This window comes from Manacus vitellinus, unplaced genomic scaffold (assembly GCF_001715985.3).
Source record: "Manacus vitellinus isolate BGI_N305 unplaced genomic scaffold, ASM171598v3 scaffold_46_pilon, whole genome shotgun sequence".
Classification (NCBI taxonomy): domain Eukaryota; kingdom Metazoa; phylum Chordata; class Aves; order Passeriformes; family Pipridae; genus Manacus; species Manacus vitellinus.
In genome coordinates, this window is record NW_021940578.1 from 4840650 (window position 1) to 4860566 (window position 19917).

Sequence of the window (19917 nt, forward strand, 5' to 3'; positions counted from 1 at the left end):
TCGGCTCCGCGCTCCCGGCCTCGGCCGCCGCTCCGAGCCCCCCGGAGGAGGAACGCGGGGGCTTTGCGAGGATTTAACCCCTGCGGCACCTGCTCGGCAGCGGCTCCCGCGCCCCCCGATCCCGGCGCTGCGCAATTTCCCTCGGCGCCGCGTTCCCCGGCCGGGGAGCTGAGCCCGGGGAGGACGGGCTGTGGCGCGGCGTCCCCGAGCTCCGAACGCTGGAAGTTTGACGTGGAAGGGGATGCGGTCGGAATTTTTCGGTGTGTTTTCAAAGCCCTTTCCCCCCCCCCCCCCCACCGCCGTGTAGGTGCGTTTGCTTCCACCGACAGACCTTCGGCTCCCGGCGCCGCTCGGCTCTTGTGCTGCTTAACAGGAGCTTATTGGGGTTTTTTACCTTTTTATTTTTTAAATTATTTTTTTTTTCCGCTTTTGCTGACACGCTGTTTTTTGTTATCTTTTACCACAGAAACGTTTTATTAAGGGGTTGAGGCAGTACGGCAAGAACTTCTTCAGAATCCGAAAGGAGTTGCTTCCCAATAAGGAGACCGTGAGTACATTTGGACTTTATATAATTTGCTTTTTTCTCTCTCTCGCTGCTGCTTCGCTGTTTGATCTTACGGAACTCTTTCCTTTTCACCCGGAATTCTCTTCGGATAAATGGAAGGCAGACCCACAGCCAGACAAGGTAGCCTTTAAATTTCAGCGCAGTTTTTTTTTTAGGTCTTGGGGCACGAAAGATGTTACATAAAATAGTCGTCATGGCTGGACGGAGTCGCCGAGGTTGGGTTTGAAGTGTATTTATGGGAGACCAGATCTAATTTTAAATTCTGACATTATGATGGGGATAATACATTTATGTCGCCCGGCCGGGGCTCAAATGGCATTGGGTAATTAAAGGAAGCCTAAAACAAAACAAGATCTAATTGAATCGGGAAGCCTGAGGTATGTGCCTGCTCCTGTGACCCGCAGGATTCGCTGGTTGTGTTTTAACCCTTCACCTTCCCCGACCGTGGAAGTTGTGCTGGGGAATCGATCGGTGGCTCATCCCTCTCCTGAACTTCATCGAGCTTACGTAACTGTCATTCCAGGGAAAATCCTGGCCAGGGCCTCCCAGGGAGATGGACGGGGAGGAGTGGTCGCCTCCTTCAAAGGAAAAGAGGGTTTGGGAAGCCTTGGGGGATCCAGTTACTTCTCCCTTAGTCCTAATCAAGCTTCCCTAAAAGCTTCGGTTTCTGTTCTGCAGGTGTCATTTAACAGCTGGGAGAGGTTTTCATTTCTGTTCTGAATTTAGAAAGGAGGTAACTCCCTGGAAATGGAGTTAGGTTATTTTCTAGCAAATTGTTAGCGATCTGGAAAATATTGATTTGAAGCATAACTGGTTGTTTGGACTTCTGTAGGTGTGGAGTTTAGACGTGCAGTGGGGAAGAGCGTTACTGTAAAAATATTTAATAATCTGTCACTTGCTGTGGGATGTTTCCATTCTCCTCCGAGATGTTCTTGTGAGACAGTGCTGTGATAACACAGTCTTTTGGTGGTAAATAGTAACACTGAGCAAGGCAAATAGGAAGGGGAGGATGAAACAATTCCTGGACTTACATGTTCATGGATTCTGTTCAGAAGGAAAACTTAATTACTGATTGAGTGTTGGTAGACTTTGCTTTAGTATGCTGTCGGATTTTGAGGCATGAAGGCCTAGTGCTGGAAAGATGACAGCTTAGAAGGAATGCTGAAAAGCTGTGGATCCTACAACATCTAACAAATCCAGCACATGGCTGAATCAGTTCTTTCCTCTTTCCTTCAGAATGTCTCCTCGGATGGATTTAGAACAAATTGGCGTTTGCTTTAGAAATTAATTCTGCTCGTGGTAAAGTTACTGAGAGGCAGAAGTACTCTTGTAAGTTTGAATTGCAGCAATTGTGAAATATATCTTTTTTTTTTTAAAAAACTTGAATTTATGTTTTAAATATAAAACGTATTTTTGTGAAGGAAAAAAACATTTTTTCAGGGGGGAAGGAAAAGAAAAACTGAAGAACAGAGCTGGGGGCAGGTGTCAGACCGTGTTTGTGCTACTTGATTTCTACACTGGAGCTTGGATATCAGGCTTCAGGCTTTTTCTGAAAGTTTTGCAAGTGGTGTTAAACCTCCTATAAGCTATCATTTTACAAGTGCTATGTTTTTGTTTAATTAGGCCTAATTTTTGAGTACAGAGAAGACTAAATATTAAGTCTGAGCCATGGGAAGCATCACGTTGATGGGTTTGGGCTCGTTTTTTAGCCCCTTGTGGTAACTGATCTACAAATAACCTTTGACCTACAGCGGGTTGTTTATAATCTCTGCTTCCTATTTTTGCCCACAGGCCTCACTTCTGCTTTCTTTTAATTCCCAGTTTTTTTCAGCCAGAATTTACAGCAGCTTTGCTATAGGAGGACGTTGCAGAATAAAGGCTGCAGTTAATACTTGACTGTCCAGCTTTGCTTTTCTTCCTTTGAGTGGAATAATGAGTAATGTCAGTGACAAGGCCGTGGAATTTATTTGTCCATCTTTTTTCATCACCAGAATAATTTCAGACACCTTGCCTGCCATTTCTTTATTGCAGTGTGAAGCAATCCTGTGGCAATTCCAGAAATAACTAGAAAAAGGTCTTTGCCCTCCATATTGAGATGAGGTGAAACTCCCCCCCCAAATTATTATGTGGATACAAAAGCAGTGAAGCACCTTCCAGATACTTAAAAATGTGTCAGGGGCATTCTTGGGGTGACTTACCCTAACATCTGAACACATTTAATTTATGAAGTTTACCTTCCTGGTCACTGAAGCCTGTGGGGAGATGAGCCAGGGTTTTTGCCTCTGCAAACCCCACTAAAAGTTAAATCTCCTTATTATCATGATTTTTGTACAATATGTGCCTTTTCTAAACTCTTAAATTTCTGCCCCTTTCAGTGGGGGGAGAGCTCTCCCTAATATCACCTTAAACCCTGTGGTTGGAACATGAAAAGAGGGGAAGATAAGGAATACAATGGAAATACAGAATCCTTGTAGAGACCAGGCCTGTTTTATATGAAATCAAGCTGAGGCTGCTGTGCAGAAAATTTGAATATAGAGATGAACATGACATTGTATTTCTTTTGTAGTATTGGAAGGTGTAAAGTGGCCGTGGTGAGATGAGAATTAGGCCATCCTGTACTGAATTTCACAAGTGTGTTAAGGAATGTCCTATTTGAGTTGTGCCTTGGCTTTTTTTATTCCTCCACAGTTAACATGCAGTATCTTCTAAGAAAACCTTCTATTTGTCCATGTGTGTTTTAATTAAACACAGTTTTTCAGCGTTTTTAATGGTTTATTCCAAACAAATAATCACCAAGCCAAAAGCTTTGTGAAAGAAAACATTTATTCCATATCAAAGGTGTGTTTGTTTAGGACTTCACTCTTCCAGCCTATTTCAAATTTTCACTTTTATTCCCATGTTTATGACCAAGAGGGGTTCCCAGTGGACATGAGAGTAAAGAGCTGTAGCATTTCCTTCAGGCTTTTTTACATAAGAGGCACAGGAACTGAAATCAGCTGTTACCTGGACATGCCTTGGGCTGAGGTGGGAATGCTGACATGGATCAAGGCAGGCCAGTAGCTTTAAGGAATAAAGGAATATCACTAAGTGTTAACCTTCTCATTCTCCAGAGAAAAAGTGCCTCCATGTGAGATTTTTAAATAAAATCTCTCAAACTTCCTTGGGTTTTCATTGAACTGTCTTAAAATGACCTTCTCCTCCATTCCAATGTTCCTTCCATCCTTTCCCCTTCCTCCTGAACAGTTTTCCCTTTGGTTGTAGCTGTGGTTGACTGACCCAGCTGATGAACTGTTCTGCTCTCCTTTGGTTCATGCTTGGCAGAACTTTTGATTCTTCTGCATGGTAAGCCAAGAAGTGAATTTTGGAGGTTAAACTCACATGTTGTGAGGATGGAAGGTACACAGCTGGCAGCAGTTTTTCTAAGTATCTGATTTGGCTTTGAATGTGGTTTTCCTTCCCCACCTCCCCCTCGTTTGGGGATAATTTGCTGAAACTTGGTGATAATACAGGATTTGCCAAGTATTTAACATTCTGCTCTGAATTCTTTAGGTGATTACACTGAGCTACTTGAATTGGAGAGTTTTAGGAGCACCAGCAGTTGTGATAGGCCTGAGATAAAGGTACTTAAATGCCTCAGAGGCCGGGAATTGCCTCATTGTGTTCATGGAAATAGCTTAACTCTGTGTTGGCTACGAGCAGGAGGTAAATAGAAACATGGAATGAACTTGAGCTCGTGCAGAGCAGGAGAAGGAGGAGGCCAGGCCGTGGTGGCAGCTGTGTCCTGTTCCCCTCAGCCTGCCCTTGTGCTGGTCACTCACAAACACTTGGGGAAGCCTCAGGGGGGAGGTTGCAGTTTGTTTGAACTATTTAAGGCCCCAGTCCCAGAAGAAGCAGAATTGTTTCCCTCTGGCTGGAGTTCCTGCAGCCTGTGTGGTGTCAGAGGTGTTGTCTGAGCTGTGCAACTCCAGCCTCATGCTGGGTAGCTTAGTTGGCCCCTAAACCTGGGGGTGACACCCATCTGAATGCTGTGAGGGTCTCCCATGGCTCCTGCCTTCTCCAAGGACAGTTCATGGCACGGTGATTGTGACCATGGGGGCTGTTCCTGGCAGGCTGAGCCTTGCAGAGCTGCTGGCTCAGCAGGAAGCCTGAGTAGTTTAGTTGGCCCCTAGAAACAGAGGGGGACGTGTGTGATTGTCCCTTTGGTGGCCTTGCACAGGTTCAGGAGTGATATAAAGTGACACCATTGGATGGTCATGGTGTTTGCTGCAGTTGGAGTCGTGGTTTTGGAACCCCCATGTCTTCCATGGTGCTTCTGCATGTCCTGAAAACTTGGGCTGACACCCATCTGAGTGTTCTGAGGTTCTCCCCTGGCTCCTGCCTTCTCCAAGGACAGTTTATGGCACAGGGATTGTGACATGGTGTCTTTTCCTGGCAGGCTGAGCCTTGCAGAGCTGCTGGCTTAGCAGGAAGCCTGAAAAGAGGACAGGGGATCTTTGTGGAGGCACACAGCCCCTGCTCTAATTGGGTTTTGAATTCCCCTGGTGAGCACATAGGTGTCTTTGGGGTGTGTGATTTTTGGTTTGGCTGCTGAGCAAGAGATGACAGAGTGCAATCCAGAGCTCTTGCCTCTGGGTGGGTGCTCCTTTATTTAGCTTTAAAACACAGTGTAAACAGAAGTTATGAACATCAGCTGTTTCCTTCAGATCGAAATACCTGCAGCATGCTGTGTTTATGCACAGAACAACCTAAATATGCATCATTTCTGTAGGAAGAATAGTCTCTCTTCTCATAGTAAAATCTTCCTCTCCAAATTATATGCTGCTGGGACTTACCTCAGAGACTAAGTAAGCTGAGCTCTGTTAATGTTAGGAGACAAAATGAGTGCAGTGTGAGCTTTCAGCATAAACTTCTGTTTAATTTTAGATTGGGGTTTAGATAAACAATTTTATTCTTGCCTCATTAATGCTTAATCTTGTGTTACATAATACACAATATTGGCTTCCTGAGTAGCTCTTAAATATAGTGCAAATGTGTAGTAGCTGAAAGGTCAGTGCAGTTACCATATGTGCAGGCTGGCAAGGTGTCTGTCCTCTCTGAGGACAAACTGTGTGCTCCTCATGGCAGCTCACAGCCTCAGGAATATTTGTGCAAAACTCCCCGGAAAGGTAGAGCTTCTCCCTCGAGACAATTGTTCAAATAGCAGTTTTCCTTTGATCAAAAGAGGGGGATAATTAGATGAATATCTCTTGGTCTGTTGGTATAAAGTGATTACTTAGCCCTACACTGGCTTTTTAATATTTGCATTTAGTGGTGGAGCTTGTTTGTAGCAGTAGCTGTGGTGTGGGCTCTGTCACTGCTCTCCTTTCCCAGAGGAAATCTATTTTATTTGATGCCATATTCCCCTAATGATGGGATATTAATACAGTGCACAGTCAAGGCATATTATTTCCTGACTTGTCTTTGCTGCAGGAGCGTTCAGAAAGGGACAAGCCATGGAAGCCTTTTCTGTTTGAAAGCTGAACCTTTTTCTTTAATAACTTGTTCTAGCCTGGGTGCAGCCAGAGCTGAAATTTTCCATTAGAGTTTGAAGCGACTGCCAACATAAACAGCCACTGCTTCTTTTCATTTCATCCCTGCTCGCTGCTGCTGGTGCTTCCAGAGCGTGGATACTGCAGGCAGAGGGGTTTGTTCTTGTTAAAACAGGGACTGTGGGCTTCACATTTTTCAAATGATAGCCTGAGACTTTTTTTTTTCCTTTAGTCATAGCAAATATCCTACTGGGCTTCAGTCCAGTTAGAAAAACGGGGCAGAGGCAGCAGTTGGTTGCTTTTCCTGTGTAAGTGAAACCATTGACTGATTTGCATAGCAAACTCTTCTGGAGGGAACATGCTGCCTTTTTTTTTTTTTTTTTTTTTTTTTGGCTGTTTTTGTCGTGGCTGCTGGAGGAAGAACACTGCATTAATGTTTGACTTCAAGGTAGAGCAGTGCTGAGGCAGCTCCCAGCCATCCAGTTCGTGCTGCTCACCAGGAGCAGGAGAAGTGAAGCCAAAGAATGTAATGAAATGCTGAGCTCACAGGAGCCGAGCTCACATGGAGATAGCCCTGAATTTCAGTGGCTCTGAGCTGAAAGCTGTTTACAAAGGGATGTTCAGGGTGTGTGCTCGCTGGGATTTGGTTTGTTTTCAGGAGTTTAACTGTAAAACCTCTTGCAAATGTCATAATTTTATTGGATAATGAAGCAGAAGGCCTGGAAAGGTTTTTAAAGAGACACAAAGGTTTAACACACACCCCCCCCCATATTGTCTTTCTTAACCTCTAAACCTGGTTTCAGGTGTTGCAGGTGAGTAGAGCTGCCAGCTGTGTCCTGCAGTGGACAGATCTGGGCCACAGTTCCAGCCCTGTGGTTTATAGACCATTTTTATACCATTTGTTTCCATTCTCTGAGTTTCTCCTTCTGACTGACCGTGTCCTGAAGGTGCACACTGGCTCTGAAACCCTTTTCCATGGCCTGTTCCCTCTCAGGGCCCAGTGCCACCAGTGTGTGGTCCCCAATTCACAACTGGGTCCATCTTCCAGAGGCCAAAATACCCTTTCACCTGCCTGCCTGTCTCAATTTCAGCTGAACCAAGTAAACCCAAAGCAAGAAAGTACCTCATGTGCTCTGTTTTTCTTTTTTAAATCTCTTAAGCTTTTCTCTTAAGAGAATAAGAGGATTAATTTTCAATTGTATTGTTTTACTTCTGTATTCTAGAGGTAATTTATAGTGTCATCAGCTCAAAAACTGGGCTGCTTATTCGAGTTTCTTACTAAGAAACCTTCATAAATGAGGAGCATAAAAGCAGAAGGTGTATTCACTGTGCCAGCTGGACTCTAGAATTGAGTTTAGCACGGGCAATAAATCAGCTCTGCACTCTAGTGGCTTTTTTTTATTATTTTACATTACAAGATTGGAACTCATTGTTTATTTTTCTCTGAAGGTTTAGAGGTAGGTAGGAGTAAAATATTGTGAGTAAAAGAGGGCCATTAGGCAATTGCATTGAGTTCTGTCAGAGAGCCAAAAAGGACAATTCCTGCTTTGCAGGGAAAGGTCTGTAGTCAAAGATACAAGCCAAGATTATTTGGGTAATGGATACAATATTGTCTGAGTCTTCCTCAACAACTGAGGGAACACAGTGGTGCTGTGGCTCCTCAGAGCTCTGTTACACTGCATTTTCCTTACCTTCTGTTTATAATTCACCATCCTAAGGAATTTTGGTTTGTTTATTTCCTTACTGTGAATTCTTTTTTTTTTTGCATCAGTGCTGAAGGGGAAGTGTGACTGGTTAAAATGTTGTTGTTCATCAACAGATTTATATTTACTCTGTATTTTTTTTTTCCCCTGTAAGAATAAAGAAACTCAGCTTTTCTTCCTCTGTGGCAGTTGTCAGATTGTATCAAATACTCAGACATCAACCCTGAGGTCCTGTGAATCACAGGTACATAAAACAGGTACCTGTTAAAGAATTTGTGGAGTTTATTTTCATGGTTGAGTGTCCCAGCCTGGCAGGATTCTTTACCAGGGCTGCCATGCATCAAACCCTTCATGCTGTTTGTTCCCCATCCAGTGAGTGACTGAGGATCTGCTTTAGAACATGAAAATGGCTTTCAGAAAGGCAGGAATAAACAAGGCACCTCAACAGCAGCGATGTTTGTGGGACATCCTGTCCTAGAACAGTGCTAAAGCCATAAAATTTGAGTAACTCCTTGAAGAAATGGATCTGTATAATCCTGCCTGGGGTCTGATTTTTGAAATGGCTTAATAGAGAAATACTCTCCAGGTAATCCTCTCTGTGGTACTCACTGGGTGTATTTACAGTGTGTGTGAGAGGGAGATTACAGTTTCAAAAGGCACTGCAGCAGCTGGCTTTGAATTTTCAAGTTCAAGAAGTAAATAAATACAAATAGCTTGGACTTGTTGAGAGTCAGATTGATCTGCAGAGCTGCAAAGCACTTTTTGGTTCCTTAGCACAGACACACATGAAATTCAGTGGCTCAGGTTGCGTGGGGTTCAGTCAAGCAGCCATTTGGGGCAAAGGATTGTGCAGCAGGTAAAAAAACCTGAGCTGCTGGCAGAGAGCAAACTCTGCTTTGAACGTGTCTTGCCTGCCACGCTGAGCATGAAATGAACTTTCTTCTTGCACAGCAGATCCTTGGCCTTAATCGTTGCTCCTGCCCCAGATGGCACCGAAAGAACGGGGTCTCCTGCCTTCTTCTGGCCCAGAACCAGCCCCCAGATCCATTCTTCACTCCTAAACATCCTGTAACTCTGCTGTACTGCTGCTCTGCTGTGCTGCCAGAGCAAGACAATAACAGCTCCAGCAGACAGATGCACTCATTTGGCCATTTTTGTTCTGAACCAGCTGTAAAAATGAAGCAGTGCTTGATTACTTGTTGGGGGGGGGTGGTGTTGTGTGGGTTTTTTCATGCCAAGGGAGACTCCCAGGAACTACACAGCTTATGGAATAAGCTGAGAATGGGGGGTTAAAAATAAAAGCTGTGCCATAGGAAAAGGCACTTTGTGGGAAGCACTGACTGTGGGAGTCTGGAAAACATTTACCATCACACTCACAAACCACCTCCCTTTGCTTTTGTTTGGTTTCCCCTTTTTGGTTTGTTACCTGAAAGAAAGGATGTGTAGGAGTGTGGCAGAATTCAGATTGTCAGGGCACAGGATGCTGGCGATTACTTCTGGGTGTTCTTTTTTGGGTGAGCTTCTTTTCTCCCAGTGGCAGGGGAGGGCAGGGGCCCATTCTGGAGGGAGCTCAGGTGGCAGGAGGACAGCTGGAAGTGCCAACCAGAGCCCTGTGCACGTGCACAGCAGTGGATTTGTAGTCAGGGGCTTCTTTCCCAGCCAAGAGGTGCTTTTTGAGACACCTTAATGTCTCCTGGTATGTGAAAAACAAAGCTCAAAGCTGTGAAATGCTCAGGCTTTTGGTTTCCCCTTCCTGCTAGTGAGTAATAAGGATCTTGCAAGGATGTGTCCACCTTATGTGCCTTTTCCTTGGAGTGAAAGGGCTCTTCCCTGTGCTGCCTGTGCCTCTGGCACTGTCCCAGGTAGAGCCACGTTCTGCTGCAGCAGCATCACATGTTCTGCAGTAAAGAAATTCAACCCACCTTCCCTTCTCGCTTTTAGGCTGGCTCAGAAGGTACAGGTAGTGCCTCATCAAATGTTGAGTAATCCAAGCAGATTCCACAGAAAACCTTTGGCTTCTTGCATGCCTTATTTTTTAAAAACCCTGGAATGCTGACAGGCATTTCCTTCTGATTTAGATCTTTTAAGATGGAATTTGTCCGTTCCTCTTTTCCTTGCAAAGCTGAACTTAGAAGCTTTCTCTGCTGGGGAGGTGAACAAGCTGCTTTCCTGAGTAATCCCCTCTTATTTAAGATCTTGGAGTCTTAAGAAACAGACCAAGTGTTAGAAGATGGATGACAAAATCTGGGATACTGAGGGTCCTTGATGGTTGGGAAATCCTCCCCGGCTCTGGTCACTGGTAGAAGGAACATCAGCGGGGAATATTGTTTGTTTTACACTACCAAACTACAGGAAGAAATCTGGCATTAAAAAGGTGCTGATAAGTACTTTTACTGCCATGGTGAAAGAGTTTGTCCTTGGGTGGAACAGTTGAGTTGATCCTCTCCTCCCCCAGACACACTCTCTGGGCTCCCTTTTCCCTCCCAGTGCCTCTGACACAAACGGAGTTATTTTGTCCGATGCCTGCAGACCCTGAGCTGTAAAGAGAGGGGAGCACATTCCAGGTTATAAACCTGCAATCTGAGAAGTCCTCCCTGTTGTTAAACTCCAAGCCTGCTTTGTGCCTGTTGTGTAAAGCACCAGGACATCCCACAGGAACTCTGGATTTATTTTGCTAACTCTGCCCTTCTCTGTGGTTCAGAAACCTCTAATGATCTGTGAAGCTCCAAGATTTTTTGAGTTGAACAGTAGTAGTTTGAAGAACCTTCTCTGCTACATGAAAGACTTAACACTTTCCACATGCTGGGTTTTTTGGCTTCATGGAAGGCTGACCTCCTACAAATGCAGTTTGTAAAGCTGAGGCATCCTGGGCCAGGGGTGGTTAATGCTGCTGTGAAATGGGGGGGGAGGAAGGAAAAAATGTAATGAAAACTCTGGGCTCGGGGCCAGCAAGGAAGATCTGATACATTGGACGTGTTTCTGTTGCCCTTTGTTACTGTTGAGTTTGATTAGCTTTGTTGCTGGTAAGTTTAATTACAGTTCTTTTTTTATTTTTATGGCCATGGAGGGGTTCTTTGCCAAAGCTGGAGTCTTTCATTACCCCAATTGCAGTCAGAGGGAACTGGAGAAATAAATCATGGCATCTCCCCAGCAAACAAACAAACCAAGCAAAATAAAACCAAAAGAAACCCTATTAAACTATAAACCCAGCCCTTTTCTCTCTCCTTGCCCTGTTCCTGCAGCCTGTTACTTTCCATCCATTCCTTTCCCTTCCCTGAAGTTTCTTTTAGACTTTTAGGGTGAATAGTGGATTTAGTTTGTTCAGTGAGTTGTTTTTTGCCTGGGCAGTGTCTTCACCTTTGGTGGTTGTGTTTGACTAGAGCTTGGCTGGCTCCTCTGCAGTTTTGCTGTCACACAAACACTCTTTGCACAGGTTTCCTTCCTTGTACTGCAGTGGTACAGTTGGGATGTACAATGGCTTAGAAACTGGAAGAAAGAAATTTATAGAAAGAGGAAGGGTTTGGGTTTGGACCCTGGTTTTGTTCTGCAAAACCTTGCAGGTTGAGATGTGATTAAAAATATGTGCCATAAACCTTGCACAGTCTGGGTGCTTAAAGAGCACATGAAAAACATGCATTTATCCTAATTCCCACTGTTAAATGAGATCCAGAATTTAGAATAACTCTGTGGGTTGTATAACTGGACCTTCACCTTGTTATGGAGAAGTGACACGGACAAAGGCCTCCCACCTTCAGTGCTGTGTTAAAGTTGTATTGATTTAACAATTCCAGCTCATGTTCTTATTCTGTGGCATTTGATGGGATAGAGTTTTTTTTTTCCCTTGTTGTTGTTGCCTGGCTATAGAAGGACATTCTTTTTTTGTGAGCATAAGAGCTTCTATAAAGAATTTGTCTGCTCACTGTGGGCATAAAACTCTCCTCCCTATCTGCCCCTTATTTATTATCTCCTAAGGTTAGTAGTCTTTTTGTTTCCGAGCAATCTATATGTCCCAAACTTCAAAACTGATTTCAGATCATTTCAAAGGCTTTCAAAACTGATTCAAATGATTTTCAGCTAAAGAATGAAAAGGAGGAAGCTAAAATCTTGTTAGATTTGAACAGTCAGGGAGTTGTAACCCAGAGCTGGCCAGGAGATACTTGGAAATCATGCATATACTTTGAGAAAGTTTTATTTAATGGGTGTGTGGCTACTGTAGAGAAACATTAATATTGTGAGCTGCTGTTTGTGGTTATGAATGACCCACTTGCCCCACTCCTCTGAATGCTTTTCCATGGAACACATTAACAGTGCTGCTGGAGACAAATCCATGGGATTGTTATGTGTGTGAGTGAAAACCACCCTCCCATTTCCCACCTCCATCCAGTCACTCTTTTCTGGTCCTTATCCCATGTTTACCCAATCCTGAGTCAGGAGAGCATTTACAAATTACCACTGGAGAAGTTTCATTGCTTCAGCAATTAAGTAATATGTAACAAATCCCTCTGAATCACCACTGATTAACTGGGTTTATATTTATGTCTGTGCCAAACCAGCATTAAGTTTTCTGGATGTCTTTGAGTTGCTGAAGTTTTGCTTTGACCTTTTCAAGGGAGCTTACATAGAAGAGATGGGGGAAATTTTTAAAACCAGGTTTCACATTATGTTTGACTGCTTTAGTTGTCATCTCAGGGCTGAAAATGGGGGTGGAATCCTGCAGGCTGTGGATAAACAGCTTTTGGTGCCCTGTTCTTGGTTTGTCATTCCATAAAGGTCATGTCAAAATGAGGGGAAAAAACCCAAAACAGCACAACCAAAAAATCCCAGACTAGCAGGGACTTCCTAATTCAGGAACAAGAAATTCTTTGGGCTGCTGATCTTTCAGATTTTCTTGCTTCAGTCTCTCTCCAGGAATATATCCTCTCTCCTTCAGTGCTGAGCAGAGCCCGTTGAGGAACTTCCCAAATACTCTGTTATTCAGCTTCTGGAGCATCCCTGCAGTTGTGATGCTCTGTGTGGCAGCAGGATGGATCAGGAGGAGAGGTTTCTCTGTTGGTTTCTTCACTTGGGTTCATGTCTGCAGTTGAATTCTTTGCAGATTGAGCAGTGCAGGGGGATGGACATGGATGGATCTGGTTTGCTCTGAGATTTAATGAGATCTCATTTCTGGTTGTCCCCAGGTGGAAGGACAGGGCTGGGGGAACCTGGGCTCTGGGGGACAGTTCCCAAAGATCATCCATCTGCTTTTATTCCTCTTCTCCCCCACTTCCCAAGGTCACCTTCATCTGCAGGATAGAGGAGGGATTTCCATTTTCTTTCTAAAGGGCAGCAGGAAGGTGAGTTCCCTGCTGCCCAGGCTTTGTTGCTCTGTATTATTTTGCCTTGTCTCCATAATAATGAATGTTGACGTGGAGGCTGCTGGATTCCTGGCAGCTCTGCTTCCCTGCTCCCCAGGGATCTGTTAGCCAGGGGAATATCTGCTCTTGGAGATGCAAACAGTGAAAAAATGAGTTACAGGTACCTGCATCTGTGAACAGAAATGATGTGCACCCAGTGATTGATTCCTTTAATGCTTTAGAAGCCCTTTTGCAGGAGGAATTGTTTGAGGCAGTGGAGCTGCAGCTCCACACCTGCTCTGGGCCCTCCTGCCTGCCCAGGGTCACGGGGGTGGAAATTTTTCCAAGCCTGGTGAGTAACCAAACCACAGTAAAAACTGGCCAGTGAACCACAGCAAGGGCTTTGTTGGTCTGTGGGACAATTAGGGTGGTTTCAATTCTGGGACCACTTTGCAGCAGCATGTGTGTGATGGATTGGGGAAACATGAGTAACAGAAAACCTGTCCTGCTGCTTTGTGTCTCAGGGCTTTCCTGAGGGGAGGCAGGAGCCTGTGCTGAGTGAGGGAATGCAGGGGAAGAAGGCCTGTGTGCTTTTAAATATAAAACAGTACCAAAATATATACACACAACCACTGTGGGAACTTACTGTATGAATTCAGTTATGTGTGATACTCACTTAGACACCTTTCTCCACTTCCAAATGTTTTCGAAAATCTGAATTTTCACGGGTGCTGGGGGAATTTCTGCCTAGCTGAGCTCTGATTATTGGATGTTCTTCTGCTCAAGGTAACTCTGCTGTAATTGACTAAGGAAACAATTTGTATTTGTTTGGTTTTGTTGGGGTTTTTTTGTTTGTTTTGAATTTGCAAAGGGTGTTTCTTTGCTTCTGCTCCCTCATCTGCTCATTTTTTCATGTTGCAGTATTTCTCGAGCTTCAGCTTTAGATCAGTTGTACCCAATTCCACAGAAGTTTGAGGGTTTGCAGTGTTGCTCTCCTCTGTGTCACTGAAGAGAGGCCAGACCAGGAGATTGAGGCAGCTCAGCTTCCTTAGGCTTTATCCAAACTGCAGATGAGCTGCTCGCTGGTTTTCTCAGCCCTGGTGAGGCCACCCCTGGAGTGCTGTGTCCAGTTCTGGGCCCTCAGCTCAGGAAGGACATGGAGGGGCTGGAGCAGGGCCAGAGAAGAGCAACGAGGCTGGGGAAGGGACTGGAGCACAAGTGCTGTGAGGAGAGGCTGAGGGAGCTGGGGCTTCAGCCTGGAGAAGAGGAGGCTCAGGGGAGACCTCCTCACTCTCTGCAACTCCCTGACAGGAGGGGGGAGCCAGGGGGGGGTTGGTCTCTTTTCCCAGGCAACCATCAGCAAGACAAGAGGGCTGGGTCTTCAGCTGTGCCAGGGGAGGTTTAGGTTGGATATTGGGAAGAATTTCTTTGCAGAGAGGGTGCTCAGCCATTGGAATGGGCTGCCCAGGGAAGTGGGGGATTCTCCATCCCTGGAGGTTTTTAAGCAGAGACTGGATGTGGCATCAGTGCCATGGGCTGGGAACCACGGCGGGGTTGGATCAAGGGTTGGACTGGATGATCTGGGAGGTCCCTTCCAACCCAGCTGATTCTACAGTTCTGTGATTCTCTCCTGGTGTTGTGTGTCTTGGATGTAGATGAGTAGGAGTAGGATTCAGACTCCTTGAAACACTCTACTCCCCCCAGATGCCTCTTTGCTCCTGGGGATGCTGCTCAGCAATCCTGTCACTGCTGCTTCAGACCAAAGGGGAACCAGTGAGTTGGAAGTGAAGAATTCCACATCTCACCTCTGCAAAGCCCCTTTCCTGCCTCAGCCATGGCTGCCTGCTGTGTGCAGCCTGCAGTTCTCAGGCCCTGAGCTGCTGATGAAATTTTTTACACGGTATAGAATAAGCAATGTCAAAATTCCTACATGCCTGAGTTGACTGTCAGGTGTTTGTTGAGCCTCTTTGAGTGTGTTTGTCCATGAAAGATTCATGGAACATTTTAAGGAGATGGTAGTGCTGCTGTGAAAAGCATCACTATAGAAAAGTTCCACTGAGTGATTCCAGGTTTTTTAGTGCATCATTTTCTGTGTTTCTCCTTTTAGTTTTTCTTAATTTGCTGCTTTTGTTTTATTCCCACCCAAAGATGCCACTTTTTGTCCTGTTTGCTCGGTAGCAGCTACTGGCAGTATGTATAGACCCAGGGAATCCTGATTATCCTCACATGCCTGTGGGAATGGACTGAATTCCAGGCTGGGATTTCACTCATGAGGCCTGAGCAATAGACATAGAAATAAAGAGAGAAATTACTCCTTTACCTCACACAAACAATACCTACAAGGATGGACCAAAAGTAAATGATATGTTTTAGCAGGGTTACTGTGATTGGTTTAACGAGGGGGGAAACCAGGAGAGCAGGAATTACTTACAGAATGATACAGGAGACACTCAGAGCATCCCCTGTGCTTTTTATGTAGATCCAGCACAGTAAATTGAGTTTTTTAACAGAGCAAATAGTGTTTGTGGTCTGTCTTCCATGTGCCACAAGGTTTCTTTTCCAGAGTTGTGTAATGTCTCAGGTCCCTGTTCCTGCAGGATCTGTGCCTTGGCTCTCTCAGCTGGTTGGGCCATGGGTTGTTTCTGATCACAGCTTGAGTCCGTGGCTTTTTGATCCTTGGGATTTTCCTAAGGCTGCGACACCCGGGGTTTGGGGTGGGTAGAACAGGGTGCTTGGCAGCCCAAAAGTTGGGCAGACAGGTAGGGAAGAGTTAAGCAGAAGAGAAGGGCCTGGTGGTGCTCTGATGTGGCTGTTGAGTAACTGGGGGTGATGGATTGTGTGGAGCAGTCCTGCCTGGCAGAGCTGAGGGGGCTGTCACGGCACTGCCTGGCTCCTCACTGATGGAGAAGTGCTCACAGAGCTGAGAACATCCTCAGGTTAGTGAATATTTCATATGGAAAAACAGGGATTCTGCATTTACAGACCCTGCAAGGATGCCAACCACGAGGAACCTTTTCTAGCACTTGCCTTTGGAAAGAGCTTCCCTCCCGTGCCTGTCGGAGCAAACCAAGGGGCTGCACCGTGGCTCTGGCTGCACCAAGTCACTGCTCTCAGGAGGCAGCTGAGGAAGCTCCTGAGGCTCAAGGCCAAGCTCGAGGTGCTGCCCTGGGTCAGGGGGATCCCCACAATCAGTGCAGACCAGGGGATAATGGATTCAGAGCAGCCCTGCAGAGAAGGTGCTGGTGGATGAAAAATGGGATCTGATCCCACAGAAAGCTGGCTCCAGCTCTGTGAAGTTAGTCTTGTATAGAGAGAACTGGCTTAATCTCCTTAATCTTGTTCTTCAGTTGGCCTTCTCTGGCTTGGCTGCTCTGTGAATGGGATAATGCCTGTTCTATAATGGTGCTGTGGGGATCAGACCACTTGAGACTGAGACATTGCTCCAAAGCTTGTAGGAGAAGCTTTGTAAGGACCAGCTTGGAAAGGAAAAAGACAGGAGCTGGGGGATTCACAGAAAGGTTTGTCACGTGATGCCAATGTGACCTTTCTAGGCTGACCTTTTTCTGCAGGTTTGAGGTGATGGTGCACAGAGAAACCCTTCCCAGAAGTTACTGGTGTTCCATGTCTGCAGGAGATGTTCCTCGTGCCCTGCACGTGGTTGTTTGGTGAGCCTGACCCTGAGCCCAAACCCTGGGCTTGGTTCCCAAACAGAAACCTTCCACAGTTAAAAGGACAAATGACAGTGTGCCCCCACCTAAGAACACTTGTGGCATTCTGATTTTCAGACACACGTGGCAGTGAAATCAGCCCCCTGAACATCCATCTCAGGGTATTTTCCAGTCCTGTCACTGGGGCTCTCCATCTTTCTGAAGAATTCAGTTAGGGCATGGTATATTTTGCTGTAGTGTAAACCAAATGCAGAGTGAAGTGCAGCTTTCTTAATAGATGGAAGCTGTTGAGCTTTATCTAGAACCACAGATTGGTTGGTTTCCAGGGGGAGAAATCTGTTCCAGAAGAGCAAAGTTTAAGGAAGAAAAAAATACAGTGGGGAATTTTGGTGGCTATTAGGGATGGAAGTGTCCTGCTGAGTCTGGTGTAGCAGGAGCTGTCAGGCAGTGTTTGATACATAACTATTATTATATATGTTTTATATGTCTGATATTGTTGTAAATAATTATGTATATATGTTATATACTGCTATATGATATATATGTTATCATTATATATCACTTTACGTATTGGATTTATAACTATTTATAACTATAGTTATTTATATTTATATAGTTATAATAGTTATATAGACATATATATACACTATTTATGTAGTTCTGCATATCTAATAAAGCAGTAAAGGAAGCATCTTAGTTTTCAGGAGATCACTGACGGGGTAAAAATGACATTTTATTGCTCTTTATCAAAACTGTCTCAGTCTGTAGAGGAGCTCAGGAAGGCAGGTAGAGACAACACTAGTCCAGACCTATGAACAGGGAAGTCAACTTGACTTTGTTTGCACAAGGGAATTGAGCTTTTCTTGGGCACTAAAGTGAATGTGGAGGGACGTGTTTGAGGGAGGCAGAAAGGCAGCTCTAAACGAGCTTGTCAGGCTGTTGTAAGGAAACTGTTCCTGAAGTGGCAGGCTGGCAGAGGAGCAGGGCAGTGCTGACAGCTTTCCTGGGATCCGTGCACTGCTTTCCCCTGGCAGGGAGTGCAGGCCCAGAACACCTGAGGTGTGTTGTCACACAGATCCCGTTCAGGGACAGATCCAACTTCATATTAAAGCTCATCAGGTCTGTAGCCATTTGTTCTTTTGCCAGTGCTGCCCTTCAGCTGTAATGGCTCCTCTGGATAACTGTGCATGGAGCTGCACTTCGGGATAACAGGAATTGTGCAGGGCCAGGGACACGGAGGTGTCTTTTTGGCATCCAGTGGGGCAGAAGCTGAAATGTGCCCAACCTGTGAGCAATAGCTGTGGGAGGGTTCAGTGGCCTGGGGGTGTGAGTCACAGCTCTGAGGCATCTGAGATCTCTGCTCCTGGTGGCAGCTGATTTTTGTGTTGGTGGAAAAATACCGTTGGTTTAATTTCCTTTTTCCTTCACGCTCCCTTCCCGCCCTGCTTACACAGCTCTTCCTCAGCTCAGCCCTGGAGTGGACGTGACAGAAAGGTAACACTGAGCCTGCTGTTCACTGCAATTAACAGCATCAGCCCAGACAATGACACATTTGAATTCAGCTCACTGGGTGAGGGAGCTGTGACAGCCGTGTCACCTGTCCTGCAACACCCCTGCAGTGGACGTGGCCTCGGACAGGGGGACAGGATTCATGGGGCAGCTCATGTCAGCTCTGAGCTCACCCTGGGATGATTTGCAAATCCTCAGGAGTCAGAGCTCTAAGTCGTGCCCCAAATTACTGGTGCCCTTTTTTTCTCTTACTCCTAATTGTGAGGATCAAATTGACTTTCCAGGGGAGCAGTCTGAATTAATCCTTGCTAGAGACACCAGGGCAGAAGAGAACTGTGAAGAGTTAGTGATTTCTTTCACTTCTGAGCTCACTGTGTAGGTATTATAGTGAGCTACAACATTTGGCTCTTTCTAATACTGCTTTACAACTCTTAGCATTGTCTTCTGGTTAAATTTTGCTTGCTAAGGATTTTTTCCTGACAGAAGGAATTTGAGACTGGAGGGAAGCAACAATAACTGAGGGATAAGCAGCTTACGTGGCAGTTCTTTGTGGGTTGGGGGGTGGGAGGTTGCTTGATGTCCTGCTTCAGTATTCCTCTTTGCATATATTCCTCTGATAAACAGGAAAACACTTAAATACCCCTCAGCCCTCCATGCTTAATCTAGAAAATCTACTGGTTTAGAGAACTGTTCTCAGAGAGCAGTAAAAGGAAAACAGCTGCTCAGGGACCAGATCTGAGAGGAACCAGGTCTGTTTAAAATCAGGGCTTGATGGCAGGGACTGTGCATGAGAGGGTTTGTTTGCAAGTTGGTTGCCTTGTCCATAACTCAGCCTGAACTGTGGGACAGGCCCCCATCCTCCCTAAACCCCTGTTGGTGCAGTGTGTGAGTTTGCAGTGATAAGCTGGGGGTTGGGATGAGTTCAGTTGATATTTTCCAGGTGTAAAACGGGTGGGTTTCTTCCTCCATCTGGCTCGTTCAGATGTTGGACATCCTGTGCTAGGGATTTTTATTAAGAGGTCAAATTCTGTCTGTCTTCAGCGTGGAGTCAGGGGGGTTGATAGTTTTCATCCTGAAATAACCAGGTGTGAGGAGTTTTTATAAAAAAAAGACTGAAAATTGTTGTTTCCAGGGGATCACAGCTTCCCATTCCTCATTAGCAGCGAGAGGGTGGTTTTACAAAGTTTATCTCCTGTATAATTGTCAGTATTTTCTGATGGCTGCTGTTTTTTTGTAATGAACTATTAAAACCCAGCAGCTCCCCCGTGGGTCACGAGCTGCAGAGGGAGGAAGCTGTGTCAGGGGAGGGAGTGCCGACATTTGACAAGCCAGGCTTTGTGTGATCCGGCCCAGATGTGCTTGGAAAACCTGAAACATCTGGCACATGGAAGTGTGGAATGCAGGTCAGTGGTCAGACACATCAGGAGTCCAAAACTGTGCTGCTCGTGGCAAAGTTGCCTTGCTGGTGGTTGTCACAGGGCTGGGTGGAGCTCGAATTCTGATTTTCTATTTAAATAAAAGCAATTAGATCCGACTTTTGAGGAACAAGTGGCTAATTCTTCTTCCCCTTTCAGCCCTTCTTGCCCTACTTAAAAATGGAAAAATCTGACC

The 19917-nt window shown here is 45.4% G+C and overlaps 1 protein-coding gene across 1 annotated transcript in view; it reads left to right on the forward strand.

The window, feature by feature from the left end:
* RERE (arginine-glutamic acid dipeptide repeats) overlaps positions 1–19917 on the forward strand; it is a 166793-nt gene that overhangs the window by 120355 nt on the left and 26521 nt on the right. Inside the window, exon 11 of the mRNA XM_029962400.1 lies at positions 467–547. Within this exon, the coding sequence (XP_029818260.1) occupies positions 467–547 (81 nt within the window). The remainder of the gene's footprint in view (positions 1–466; positions 548–19917) is intronic.